The 14,748-nt window shown below is 42.2% G+C and overlaps 1 protein-coding gene across 1 annotated transcript; it reads right to left on the bottom strand.

Moving 5' to 3' along the window:
• Window positions 1-6,481: 6,481 nt before the first annotated feature.
• LOC115651095 (olfactory receptor 1020-like) lies at window positions 6,482-14,513 on the bottom strand. The gene is made up of 2 exons (XM_030561978.1): window positions 13,923-14,513; window positions 6,482-7,432 (listed from the first exon to the last, which is right to left on the bottom strand). The coding sequence occupies exons 1-2, from the start codon at window positions 14,511-14,513 to the stop codon at window positions 6,482-6,484; spliced, it is 1,542 nt and encodes a 513-aa protein (XP_030417838.1).
• Between the last annotated feature and the right edge of the window lie 235 nt (window positions 14,514-14,748).

Genomic DNA, 14,748 nt, shown 5'->3' with positions numbered 1-14,748 from the left:
GCCTTTTTTTCTCCGAAGATACTTTGAAAGCAGAGACATTAAGCAGCTTCATAGTGAATACGCACCTGATAGCCACCTAGAACTTCACAATGAGGTGCCTCTGTAACAGGGAATGTCAGTCAGACAGGGCCCAGGGAGACGTTTCCTTGGGATCCAAGTGGGTCCAAATGTGCTTGTTCTTCCACCTCAAGCTAATGAGAAAAATCTGAAATATACAAGAGCTTTTTAGTTTCATTCCATTATCCCTGTGTATCCACTCTGAACCCGCAAGACCTTCCGTCGGAGCAGAGACTTGTGGTTTGGGGGAAGCCAGTGCTGCCCGTTTGTACAGAACCTTTTTTCAACAGAGAGAGATCATGTCTCTCTAGGGCTGCCAATCTAGAATATTTCACCAGTAGAAAACCTGCTCGAAGAAGTTTAAAATGAAAACATTTGTTGTTCAAAAGCATGAACTGCATTTACAGAAAACAAAATCCCCAGTAACTGGATTCCTGGCCAATAAGGGGTATTTTTGTCTTACCTTTTCCCTTTTTTCATTTGAGGATCATATACAAAAACTTAGCTCATTAAAGCACATTAGGCCAGATACTTAGTTGGTGTAAATCATTACAGCTCTATTGAGGTTGATTATCATAGCACCATCAACAACATCTGAGGGTCTCTAGCCCCATATACAAACCTCTCCCCCCTAAAAAAAAATCACATGCCTCATACAGGGTATTTTAGGCTTTTTATCCCATTTTACTGCAAATTATACAGTTGGAGATCATGAAGAAAACATTTTGGTGGTAAAAGAGTCACCACTTTGAGAATAGGGAAAAAAACCCGTTTCTCATTGAAAAGAATGGATCTGGGTGTATTTACCAGGGAGCTGAAGAAAAGAAAACATTTATTTTACTCACGTTAGTCTTCGTCCTGTAATATTAAAGGTGCCTGTTGCAAGAGAGACATCTCTCTGTCTTGGATTCAAAAGGAGTAACTAGAGGCAGGGGGTATTTATGTGGTCTGCAGGCATTTGGAGACAGAATCCCTTAGAGCTGTCAATCTCCCACCTGGCACAAAGGGCATCATTAAAATGCCCTTTAGGTCACATGGGAGCAGTAGATAGTGGGATGCCAATCTGATGGCTTCTAACTTTGTTCAAGTTCCTTGAAGCATTGATGCTGCTTTCCATCCCTTTCCCCTGTTTTAAATCTGAACATCCCCCTAGCAATAATTATATACAGTCAGGAGTAAATATGGAAAAGTTTATTGAAAATGCATTTTCTGTTACATTTATTTAATTCTTTTGTAACTGCAGAGAAAATCAGAATTGAGTCATTCATAACACTGTTTTATTGAAAGCCCAGATATAGAAACTTTAAAAGCAGTTACCAGGTAGAATGCAATGGATTGGGATTAAGATGCTTTTTTTTTTCTTCAGAGATGTCTAAAAACCTGGGATTGAATTGGCAAAAATGGCTCAAGATCACGGTTGAGGGGCACTGGCAGACTCAAGGGTTAAGAAAGGGCTGCAATAGCACAGAGTTATGGGTTGACTGGATGAAGGCCAGGCCCCATTGTGTGTCCAGCCAAGTCAGAGGCACGATACATAAACCCATCTCGCAAAGTTCTTCCATCACTAAATGCGGCAGGAATCGTTATCAGAGAAGAAACGGGGGACTTTGTGAATGTTTGTGCAGCTGGCTCTTATAACACAAAAATATGGAAATAGGAAACCTGTCTAACAGACAGAATCATGTACCATCAATGCTAATTGTCTTTTGCTAACTAATAGAAAATGGGTGCATTAAACTCACACAGACAAAATATGTTAATGAAAGCATGGAATTTGTTGTTTCAGGTATAAGTGCAATTAAAAAGGAGATGTGATGTAACCACAATAAGAAAGTAGTGAATAGGTGTAGTACATTGTATTTAGAATGTTTTATATTCATGCTGAAACTGTACTGTTGTTAGATGACATAATCTTTGCATGACGCTTCCTCTGTATACAGCAGCGGAATTCAACATGGCTAAAGAAACACGTTCAACCTGAGATCCTTTAGGTATTCTCTTATGCTTGGCTCCTGCAACCATCTATCTATCTATCTATCTATCTATCTATCTATCTATCTATCTATCTATCTATCTTAGTTTTATAGTGTTAGCCAATATCATATACAGTATTATAAATAATAGTAGGTATGTTTATACGTATGAATTGTATTCATCTTAAGATCTTCCAAAATTAGTTTTACTTATGTTAAGGTATTTAGCCAAGGGGAGATGTGAACTATTGTACTCTCAGAGAACAAGGACAAGACAAATAATTTTGCTAACACCCCACTAACATGAGCTTTAAAACAAGTTTTTAATGCTAGAGGATACTTCTAAGGTTTTGCCAACTTCTCAAATATAGTGGTCAAAGCATAGATAATAAACTAGTTATACATGTTGTCCTGTTTACTTTTCAGTCTGTGCAAGCCTAGCAAAAACATTCAAAAACATGTCAAAGGGTAAGAGATAAAAAAACCCTCAACTCTAGTATAGATGGAGACAGAGTGAAGCTGAGATTTTCAGGCAGTCTGACCTCTGCACTGTTACCATGCAGATGGGTTGGTAATATATGTAGTCTTTCTTTCTCTGTTATGCTGCATTATTTGTTACTAATAATCTTTTATTCCTAAAAGTTGATTAAGCCGAGCCATTTGGCATTATTGAATTCAGTCGAACCTGTAACACATGGTAATATTTTAGGGCTGGACCCAGTGTGCCTTAAAAATCAAGTGCACAACTCCCATTGATTTCAATGATGCTAATGAAACCCTTAAAGGATGTGGGGAGAGCCAATTCTCTGAGCTTGTCCATTTTCCAAATGATTTTTATTTACCCATCTTGTACAAATATCTGAAGAGCTAAATTCAGCTTGGGCCAGTACATGCAGCAAAATGAAATTTCCTCTCTCGGTAACATGACATGACATGTCCCATTTTTGGATGGTATCTGTGCCATTAATAGTTTCTCTGTTTATACCTTGGAAACTATTCAAAGTGATGCTTTAAAATGTCATGAGATGGGAAGATGGATAAACTTAAATGCTGATCTGTCCCTTAGGTAAGATCCATTTTGATAGTGATAGCTATGGTTTCCATGTATTTGTCTGGCACATTTCATCCACTGCAGGATCTCTGAAGATGTCACGGGAGTCATATGCGCAACATTTCCCCCACTGCTTTATCACAGTTGCTGTTGTGGTGAGGCTGCTCTGGGTTATGCAATGTAGCCAACATGAGACACGTCAAGAGTTAACAGTTGAGCTGCCTCTTTGAACCCTCTTTGGTCAAATCCATGGAGGACTGGTGCAAAGCCTCCTCCACCTGCATCTTCCACCTGGTGGCCATCACAGTGTTCTTTGGAACTGGCTCATCCCTGTATTCACAATATTTTGTGCACTCCCTCACATGTTTGGGCTCTTTCCTTCACCTGTCCTGGGATGGAATCTCCAGACTCTCCCACTCGTAGGTTATCGCCTCCTGTGTATCTACAGGGGCTTCTCATCTGGTCCATTTGGGTGTGGGGCCTGCCAATCTTCCCTTCGGGAGCTGTGAAGAGTAATTAACACAGTGACCAGCTTTCTTAAAAAAAACACCACCACACACCTATGTTTCATCTTAACAGCAAAAACTGCAGCATGAGAGCAAAAGGATTTTCAGAGGTAAACCAGTCTATGTGCACAAGTGTCTCACCTAAGGCTTAGAAACCACTGGGGAGATTAGCAAGGTCCTTCCGCTGGGCCCATGGCTATGTCAGCCTAGAGTCTCACAAACAGCACCAGACAACTGCCCCCACCCTCTCTAAAGATTTGCTTTTTAACTATTTCATATCCTTTCACTCTATTCCCATCTGTATAGGAGCTGATCTGCACTGAAAACTAATGTCAGTGTAGCTACGTCTCTCCAGAGTGTGAAAAATCCACACACACCCTCTGAGAGACATAGCTGTGCCAACATAACCCCTGGCATACACAGTGCTAGGTCCATGGAAGAATCCTTCTGTCAACCAAGCTACTGCCTCTTAGGAAGGTCAATTAATGACGCAGATTTGAGCACCCTTCCTATCCCTATTGTGAGCATCTCCACTGAAGTGCTACAGGTGCATCACCGGCCCTGTGCTGCGGTAGTATTTGAGGTATAGGCGCACCCTAATTTTGGGCTGGAGACAAGGATTTGGGCACCATTTCTTAGTTCTGTTGCAATGTGAAGGATGGGAGAGTTGATCCATAACCATTTATGGCTCCTGTATATGACATGGATAGTGAGATTAAATACGGTCTAGTTACACTGGGTTCTTGGAAGGATGTCATAGATACATTGATTAAGCTGGACTGTTAAGAAATGATCAGGAAGGCAACAAAATATCTCTAGTAGAAGTAACCTGCTGGTAAACATGGCAGGAGTCATTAGCGGCTTCCTATGAATTTCTTTGGCTGATGTCTGATTCTTGTCTTTTGTGAAGGGGGTTATAGCATTTCCTGGGGTAAATAACACTGCCTCATCCACTTTCTCCATATCATTAATGATTTTATTGACCTCAATCATATCCCCCCGTCATCGTCTCTTTGCCGAACTGAACTGTTCCAATCCTTTTAATCTTTCCTCAAATTGAAGCTGTTCCATAACCCTGGTCATTTCTGTTACCCTTCCCTGTATCTTTTCCACTGCTAATATACATTTTTGAGATGGGCTGACCAACACTGCACACAGTATTTTAGATGTGAGCGTACCATGGATTTATATAGTGGCCTTATGATATCTTCTTATCTATCCCTTTCCTAATGGTTCTGATCATTCTGTTAGCTTTTGACTGCTACTGCAGCTAGATCGGATGTTTTCAGAGAACTGTCCACAATGACTCCAAGATCTCTCTCTTGAGAGGTAACAGCTAATCTAGTCCCCATTTTGCGTGGATAGTTGTAATACTCCTCAGTCTGGGATGGTTCCTCAGATCCACCACCTAAAAAGAATGGCTCAGGTGTGGGAATCTCCCTCACATCGTCTGCAGTGAAGACCAATGCAAAGAAATCATTTAGCTTCTCTGCAATGGCTTTGTCTTCCTTGAGTGCTCCTTTAGCGCCTCAGTCATCTAGTGCCGCCCCCATTCTTTGTCAGGCTTCCTGCTTCTGATGTACCTAAAAGAATGCTGTTAGTTTTTTAGTCTTTTGCTAGTTGAACTTCAATTTATTTTTTCACCTGCCTAATTAGACTTTTATGCTTGACTTGCCATATTTTATGCTCTAAGTGTATATTATAGTTAATAGTTTAATATAATATAAAAAAAAAGAGAGAAGGTTGAACCCAAAACATTTTCTTTACTGAAATGATACATTTTTTACCTTCTCAAAACAGACTTTCAACATTATTAAAATGAAATGTTTAGACATTATCAGAATGAAACCTCCTGATGGTCCCAAAGTTAAATTGTTCCAAATTGTGGTTTTTGTGGCTATATTTCTTGCCTGCTGCTCAGCCAGCATGGCGGGGGGGGGGGCGGGGTGAAGTTGCCGTTATTGACTCTGATTCTCTCCTGCATTGCTCCTTGTGCTATCATTTATAACGTATCACAGTGACTACTAAAGAGAGGATCAGCTATTATATTTCACTCAAATACCTAATTCTGGGGGGAAATAACACTGAATCTGGATGACTTCAGCCTATCTGCACCACATGAAGAAGAGCATCAAATATATAAAGTCCATCAGAGAGAACTTATTTAAAAAGCCCACTAAATAAAGCGGATTGAATATAGAAAAAACAGTGGCTAGGGAAGCGGACAACCTGGGCATCCTAGAAGTCAGGGAAGTCTCAGATCCTGGCGATGCAGGACATTCTCCAGTCAATCAGCGCAGCAAGCAGGAAGCCTGGGCAACTGGCTGCCAAGGAAGATGGGGATCCCAGGGATCAAGTAGGCTGGGGAGCCTGAGAGCTTGCAAAAACAGGGCGGCTTGCCCACCCATCCATCAGGCAGCAAGCATGCACATGGCCTGGTAGGAAACCAGAAAGGATGACCAGGCTTCCTGTGATGCATTTAATTCAGCCTGTATGTGTGTGGCCTCCTCCTGAATGTATCTTTGTGGCTTTGAAGCAGCCCTGCAAGTGGCCCCTCATCTCAGTTTCCCTTTGGGGTAACTCCAAGCTCTTCATTTCAGACTCTTACTCAAATAGCAGTCTTTCTGGGGGTCAGTTCCCCAGGCTGCCTGCCTGGTGTGCTGCTAGGGGTGGGTTGCGGGAGGGTGTGTGACTACCTGAATACCCAGGATCTGGGATCTCCTCCAGGAAAGTATTCAGTATTATCCCATATTGTCCTCAGTTAGGATGATTCTTTTTTTTTTTTTTTTTTTTGAAATCTCAACATTTTCCATTGGAGAGAAGTTCCATTTTCAGGCCAGCTCCTCTCACTTCTATTTATTATTAAATCATGAAACTCAGCCTTTCAGTTAGATTCAGTGAGGAATAATTTTCTGGTATATTGTCTTCCTCAAGGCGTCCTTCACCTCCTTGTTCCTCAGGCTGTAGATCAGGGGGTTCAACATGGGGATCACAAGGGTATAGAACACGGACACCACTTTGTCGTACTCCACTGAGTTGCTGGATGTGGGTCGTAAGTACATAAAGGACAGAGTCCCGTACAGTATGGACACAGCCATCAGGTGGGAGGCACAGGTGGAGAAAGCTTTCCGTCTGCCCTGGTTGGAGTGGATCCGCAAGATTGCCACCATGATAGAAACATAGGAAACAAGGATGACCAGAATAGTACTTAATGCAACTATGACGGAAAGGAGGAAATGCACAGTGGCACCCATGTGAGTGTCAGAGCAGGAGAGTTTCTGGAGTGGGGGGAGGTCACAGAAAAAGTGATCAATGATATTGGGACCACAGAAGGACAGGCTGAACAAAGAGCCTGTGTGCACAATGGCATTAATGGAGGCATAAATGTATGATGCCGCTACCAGCTGAACACAGACTTTCCTGGACATAATGAGCGTGTACATCAGCGGCTTGCATACAGCTATGAAGCGATCATATGCCATCACAGCCAGAAGCAAAGCCTCAGAGTTCACGCAGAAGGCGTGAAAGAAAAATTGCGTGGCGCACCCAGCAAAGGAAATGACTTTCCTTTCTGCTAGGAAGTTGACCAGTGCCTTAGGGGCAATAGTGGAAGAGTAAGTGACGTCTACAAGGGACAAGTTGCTGAGGAAAAAATACATGGGCGTGTGTAGCCGCATCTCGATCCTGATTAAAGAGATCATGCTGAGGTTCCCTGCTAGACTCATGGTGTAGATAAACAAAAACATCCCAAAGAGGATAGCTTGCAGCGATCGACTGTCTTTGAATCCTACAAGGATGAACACCGACACTCCAGTGTGATTGCCATGTGCCATATATTCCAGATGCTGTTGGGGTAAAAAAAAGAAAAACAGCCAAGATACAGTTTATGATTCAAGATTAACCATATGGGGCTGGGAGGTGAATACCACCATTGTGAAATACAGTAGAAAGCCAAGATACAAAAGCCAAGTTATGCTGTTCTGGTTGTGTGACATTTGCAAACTTAAACTAATTTCATGTGAGTCTGTATAATTGCCAAGATTTTACTCCTTTTGAAGGAAAATAAAATAAAATAGAAAGATCACTTCAGAATTTTCAGTCTGCATCCCTAGCAGGTAATGGCATTTTACTAATATCTCTTCATGACATTGTATGGCTCGGCATCATTTGAAAGGATGTAGAGAAACTAGAAAGGATCCAGAGAGGAGTGACAAAAAGATGGAATGCAAACCATGTGAGCAAAGGCTGAAGGGACTGGGTATGTTTAGTTTGGAAAAGAGGAGATTAAGGACAGACATGATAGCAGTCTTCAAATACTTGAAACATTGCTATAAAAAAGTTGGAGAAAAGTTTTTTCTCTCTTGCCACAGAGGGCAGGACAAGAGGCAGAGGGTTCAAACTCCAGCACAGCCGATTTAGATTAAACCTCAGGAAAATCTTCCTAAGTGTCAGAGCAGTAGGACAATGGAACAAATCTGCCAAGGGAGGTTGTTGAAGCTCCTTCACTGGAGGTTTTCAAAAGGAGGCTGGATCATCATCAGTCTTGGGTTAGTGAGACACAACAAACACTGCACCTTGGCTGGTGGTTAGACTAGAACACGACCCATGTGGTCCCTTCCAACTCTATGGTTCTATGATTCTCTGAACTCTGCAACAATCTGATATAGAGCAGAAAGGTGGATGAAGTGTTTGAAAACCAGCCTTATATTGCAGCACTAGCACTCTTCCATAATTAAATCGTCAGTTAGGAACCAGGATATATTCATGACAAGTCAACCAAAATCTCACATTTGAAATAAAGTCCCAGAGTAAATTCCACAAAGACAATTCTTTTGGAGATAACTAAGTTAATATTCAGAGAGGGTGTGTTTACATAACTAAAGGAGGTATGAATGAACAGCGGAGGTCAACAAAGAGAGACTGTAGTTAAACCATGGTGGAAAGAAACTCTCACACTTGTTCTGGCCCCTGGCACTGGCATGGAACAGGCATAACTCATCGGGGAATCAGAAGCAACACAAGTAGGTTTGGAAAAGATCACCATTCAGGAGAGAAACAGTCTACTGAACAGTGATGCAAATAAAACTCTTCTTTCTCTCTCTCTCTCTCTCATGTTCACTATGGCAATGTCTGATCACCCTCCCACCTCGCCTGGTGTCAGAGCCCAGACTCCAACCTGAGCCTGAATGTCTACATAGCTATTTTTTGCGCTGTAGCACAAACCACACAAGGCAGAATCAATTGACCTGGCCTCTAAGACTCTCTGCCATGAGTGATTTTTCCTTTCTGCAGTGTAGACATACTTTGAAGCTCTGTAAATCTCTCTCATATACCCAGAGTGCGTGGAGACAGTAGGAGTTGGACTAGATGATCATAATGGTCCCTTCTGACCTTAAAAGTCTATGAGGCCCGGCCTTTCTTTCTCCGAAGATATTTTGAAAGCAGAGACATTAAGCAGCTTCAAACACACCCGATAGGCACCTAGAGCTTCACAATGAGATGCCTCAGTAGCAGGTAGGGTCGGTCTGACAGGGTCCAGGGAGACGTTTCCTTGGAATCCAAGTGGGTCCAAATGTGCTTGTTCTTCCACTTCAAGCTAATGAGAAAAGTCTGAAATATACACGAGTTTTTTAGTTTCATTCCATTATCCCTGTGTATCCACCCTGAACCCGCAAGACCTACCATAGGAGCAGAGACTGCTGCGTTGGGGAAAGCCAGTGCTGCCCATTCTGTACAGAACCTATTTTGAACAGAGGGAGACCATCTCTTTCTAGGGCTGCCAATATGGTATATTTCACAGCAGATAACCTGCTCAAAGAAGTTTAAAATGAAAACTTTTGTTGTTCAAAAGCATGAACCTTATTTTAAAAAAAATAAAAATCCCTTGCAACTTGATTCCTGGCAAACAAGGGGTATTTTTATCTTTCTTTTTCCTTTTTTTTTCATTTGAGGAGCATATGCAATAACTTAGCTCATTAAATCACATTGGGCCAGATGCTTAGTTGGTGTATAGCTCTATTGTGATTCATGCTGCTATGACAATCAACAACAGCTGAGGGTCTCTAGCTCCATATATGACCCTGTCAAAAAAAAAAAAAAATCACATGCTGCATTCAGGGTATTTTATGCAAATTATTCAGTGAGAGATAATCAAGACAACATTTTGATGGCCGAAGACTCACCATTTTGAGAATAGGGAAAAAAAACCTGTTTCTCTTTGAAAAGAATGGATCTGGGTGTATACACCAGATAGCTGAAGAAAAGAAAACATTTATTTTACTCACATTAGTCTTCATCCTGTAATATTAAAGCTGCCTGTTGCAAGAGAGACATCCCTCTTTGTTGGATTGAAAAGGAATAATTAGAGGCAGGGCGTATTTATGTGGTCTGCAGGCATTTGGAGACAGAATCTCTTAGAGCTGTCAAACTCCCACCTGGCACAAAGGGCATCATTAAAATGCCCGTTAGGTCACATGGGAGCAGTAGATAGTGGGATGCCAATCTGTTGGCTTCTAACTTTGTTCAAGTTCTTTGAAGCGTTGATGCTGCTCTCCATCCCTTTCCTCTGTTTGAAATCTAAACCTCCCCCTAGCAATAATTATTTCCAGTCAGGAGTAAATGTGGAAAAGTTTATTGAAAATGCCTTTTCTGTTACTTTTATTTAATTCTTTTGTAATTGCAGAGGAAATTAGAATTGAATCATTCATAACACTGTTTTTTTGAAAGCCCAGAGATAGAAACTTTATAAGCAGTTACCAGGTAGAATGCAATGGATTGGGATTAAGATGTTTTGTTTTGTTTTTTCTTCAGAGATGTCTATAAACTTGGGATTGGAGTGTCAAAAATGGCTGTAGATAAAGGTTGAGGCGCACTGGCAGACTCAAGGTTCAGAAAGGGCTGCAATAGCCAGGACCGGCACTATGGGTTTGAGTGCCCTAGGTGGACGGCAATTTCGCCGCCCCCCCATGCTGGTCCTGCGGCTCCGGTGGTGCTGACGCAGTAGTGCCTTCGGAGGGTCCGGTGCTCCATGGCTCCGGTGGAGCTGCCGCAGTCATGCCTGTGGGTGGTCCACTGGAGCCGTGCGAGCAGCCGACTGTCCACAGGCATGACTGCGGCAGCTCCACCGGAGCCGCAGAGCACCAGACCCTCTGTAGCACCACTGCGGCAGCTCCACCGGAGCCGCCTGCTGCCCCCTCCGGCAAAACCGCGCCCACCAATTATTCTGGCGCCCTAGGCGATTGCCTAGGCTGCCTAAATGGTAGCGCCGGCCCTGGCAATAGCACAGAGTGATGGGTTGACTGGATGAAGGCCAGGCCCCATTGTGTGTCCAGCCAAGTCAAAGGCACGATAGACAAACCCATCTCGCAAAGTATTTACATCACTAAATGCGGCAGGAATAGTTGTCAGAGAAGAAATGGGGGACTTTGTGAATGTTTGTGCAGCTGGCTCTTAGAACACAAAAATATGGAAATAGGAAAACCTGTCTAACAGACAGAATCATGAACCAGCAATGCAAATTGCCTTTTGCTAACTATAGAAAATAGATGCATTCAACTCACACAGACAAAATATATTAATGAAAGCATGGAATTTGTTTGTTGTTGCAGATATAAGTGCAATTAAGAAGGAGATCTGATGTAATCACAATAAGAAAGTAGTGACTAGGTATAGTACATTGTATTTAGAAAGTTTTATATTCATACTGAAACTGTACTGTTGTTAGATGAAGTAAGCTTAGCATGACCCTTGCTCTGTATACAGCAGGAGAATTCAACATGGCTAGAGAAACACATTCAACCTGAGACCCTTTAGGTATTCTCCTATGCTCGGCTCCTGCAACCATCTATCTATCTATCTATCTATCTATCTATCTATCTATCTATCTATCTATCTATCTATCTATCTATCTAGTTTCATAGTGTTAGCTAATATCATACAGAACATTATATATAATAGTAAGTATATTTATACAAGTATGAATTCTATTCATCTTAAGATCTTCCAAAACTATTTTTACTTCTGTTATGCTATATTGCCAAGGGGAGATGTGAACTATTGTAATTTCAGAGAACAAAAAAAAGAAAATAATTTTGCTGACACCTCACTAACGTGTGTTTTATAACAAGTTTTTACTGGTAGAGGATACTTCTAAGATTTTGCCAACTTCTCAAATATAGTGGTCAAGGCATAGATAGTGAACTAGTTATACATGTTGTCCTGTTTACTTTCCAGTCTGTGCAAACTTATCAAAAACATTCAAAAACATGTCAAAGGGTAAGAGATAAAAAACCTCTCAACTCTAGTATAGATAGAGACAGAGTGAAGCTGAGATTTTCAGGCAGTCTGACCTCTGCACTGTTTCCATGCAGATGGCTTGCTAATATATGTAGTCTTCCTTTCTGTGTTATGCTGCATTTATCTGTTACTAATAATCTTTTATTCCTAGAAGTGGATTAAGCCGAGACATTTGGCAGTACTGAACTCAGTCGAACCTGTAACACATGGTAATGATTTAGGGCTGGACCTAGTGTGCCTTAAAAATCAAGTGCACAACTCCCATTGATTTCAATGATGCTAATGAAACCCTTAAAGGATGTGGGGAGAGCCAATTCTCTGAGCTTGTCCATTTTCCAAATGATTTTTATTTACCCATCTTGTACAAATATCTGAAGAGCGAAATTCACCTTGGGCCCGTAAATGCAGCAAAATGAAATTTCCTCTCTCGGTAACATGACATGACATGTCCCATTTTTGGATGGTATCTGTGCCATTAATAGTTTCTCTGTTTATACCTTGGAAACTATTCAAAGTGATGCTTTAAAATGTCATGAGATGGGAAGATGGATAAACTTAAATGCTGATCTGTCCCTTAGGTAAAATCCATTTTGATAGTGATGCTGTGATTTCCATGTATTTGTCTGGCACATTTCATCCACTGCAGGATCTCTGAAGATGTCATGGGATTCATATGCGCATTATTTCCCCCACTGCTTTATCACAGTTGCTGCTGTGGTGAGGCCGTTCTGGGTTAATGCAATGTAGCCAACTTGAGACACGTCAAGAGTTAACAGTTGAGCTGCCTCTTTGAACCCTCTTTGGCCAAATCCATGGAGGACTGGTGCAAAGCCTCCTCCGCCTGCATCTTCCACCTGGTGGCCATCACAGTGTTCTTTGGAACTGGCTCGTCGCTGTATTCACTATATTTTGCGCACTTCCTCACCTGTTTGGGCTCTTGCCTTCACCTGTCCTGGGATGGAATCCACAGACTCTCCCTCTCTTAAGTTATCGCCTCCTGTGTATCTACAGGGTCTTCTCATCTGGTTCATCTTGGTGTGGGGCCTGCCAGTCTTCCCTTAGGGAGCTGTGAAGAGTAATTAACACAATGACCAGCTTTCTTAAAAAAACACACACACCTGTGTTTCATCTTAACAGCAAAAACACAGCACAGCATGGCAGCGAAAGAATTTTCAGACAGTAAATCAGTCTATGTGCATGAGTGTCTCACCTAAGGCTTAAGAACCGCCGGGGAGATTAGCAAGACCCTTCTGCTGGGCCCATGGCTATGTCATCCTAGAGTCTCACAAACAGCATCTAACAACTGCCCAGCAATCTCTAGAGATTTGCTTTTTAACTATTTCATATCCTTTCACTCTATTCTCATCTGTACAGGGGCTGATCTGCACTGAAAACTAACATCGGTGTAGCTACGTGCCTGGGGCCCAGGTCCCCAAGCTGCTTGCCTAGTGTACTGCTGCGGATGGGTTGGGGGGTGTGTGACTGCCCGGATACCCAGGATCTGGGATCTCTCTGATTTCCAGGGAAGTATTCCATATCATCCCATATTGTCCTGAGTTAGGATGATTCTTTTTTTTTTTTTTTTTTTTTTTAAATCTCAGCATTTTCCATAGGAGAGAAGTTCCATTTTCAGGTCAGTTCCTCTCACGTCTCTTTATTATTAAATTATGAAACTCAACCCCTCAGTTAGATTCAGTGAGGAATAATTTTCTGGTATATTGTCTTCCTCAAGGCGTCCTTCACCTCCTTGTTCCTCAGGCTGTAGATCAGGGGGTTCAACATGGGGATCACAAGGGTATAGAACACGGACACCACTTTGTCATACTCCGCTGAGTTGCTGGATGTGGGTCGTAAGTACATAAAGAACAAAGCCCCATACAGTATGGACACAGCCGTCAGGTGGGAGGCACAGGTGGAGAAAGCTTTCCGTCTGCCCTGGTTGGAGCAGATCTGCAAGATGGCCACCATGATAGAAACATAGGAAACAAGGATGACCAGAATAGTACTTAGTATAACTATGACGGCAAGGAGGAAATGCACAGTGGCACCCATGTGAGTGTCAGAGCAGGAGAGTTTCTGGAGTGGGGAGATGTCACAGAAAAAGTGATCAATGATATTGGGACCACAGAAGGACAGATTGAACAAAGAGCCTGTGTGCACAATGGCATTAATGGAGGCATAAATGTATGATGCCGCTACCAGCTGAACACAGACTTTCCTGGACATAATGAGCGTGTACATCAGTGGCTTGCATATAGCTATGAAGCGATCGTATGCCATCACAGCCAAAAGCAAAGCCTCAGAGTTCACGGAGAAGGAGTGAATGAAAAATTGCGTGGCGCACCCAGTAAAGGAAATGACTTTCCTTTCTGCTAGGAAGTTGACCAGTGCCTTAGGGGCAATAGTGGAAGAGTAAGTGACGTCTACAAGGGACAAGTTGCTGAGGAAAAAATACATGGGGGTGTGTAGCCGCATCTCGATCCTGATTAAAGAGATCATGCTGAGGTTCCCTGCTAGACTCATGGTGTAGATAAACAAAAACATCCCAAAGAGGATAGCTTGCAGCGATCGACTGTCTTTGAATCCTACAAGGATGAACACCGACACTCCAGTGTGATTGCCATGCGCCATATATTCCAGATGCTGTTGGGGTAAAAAAAAGAAAAACAGCCAAGATACAGTTTATGATTCAAGATTAACCATATGGGGCTGGGAGGTGAATACCACCATTGTGAAATACAGTAGAAAGCCATGATACAAACGCCAAATCATGTTGTTCTGGTGGTGTAACATTTGCAAACATAAACTAATTTCATGTGAGTCTGTATAATTGCCAAGATTTTACTCCTTTTGAAGGAAAATAAAA

This window comes from Gopherus evgoodei, chromosome 4 (assembly GCF_007399415.2).
Source record: "Gopherus evgoodei ecotype Sinaloan lineage chromosome 4, rGopEvg1_v1.p, whole genome shotgun sequence".
Classification (NCBI taxonomy): Eukaryota; Metazoa; Chordata; order Testudines; family Testudinidae; genus Gopherus; species Gopherus evgoodei.
Note: the sequence above shows the minus strand (reverse complement) of the source record. Positions and strands in the feature narration are given on the sequence as shown.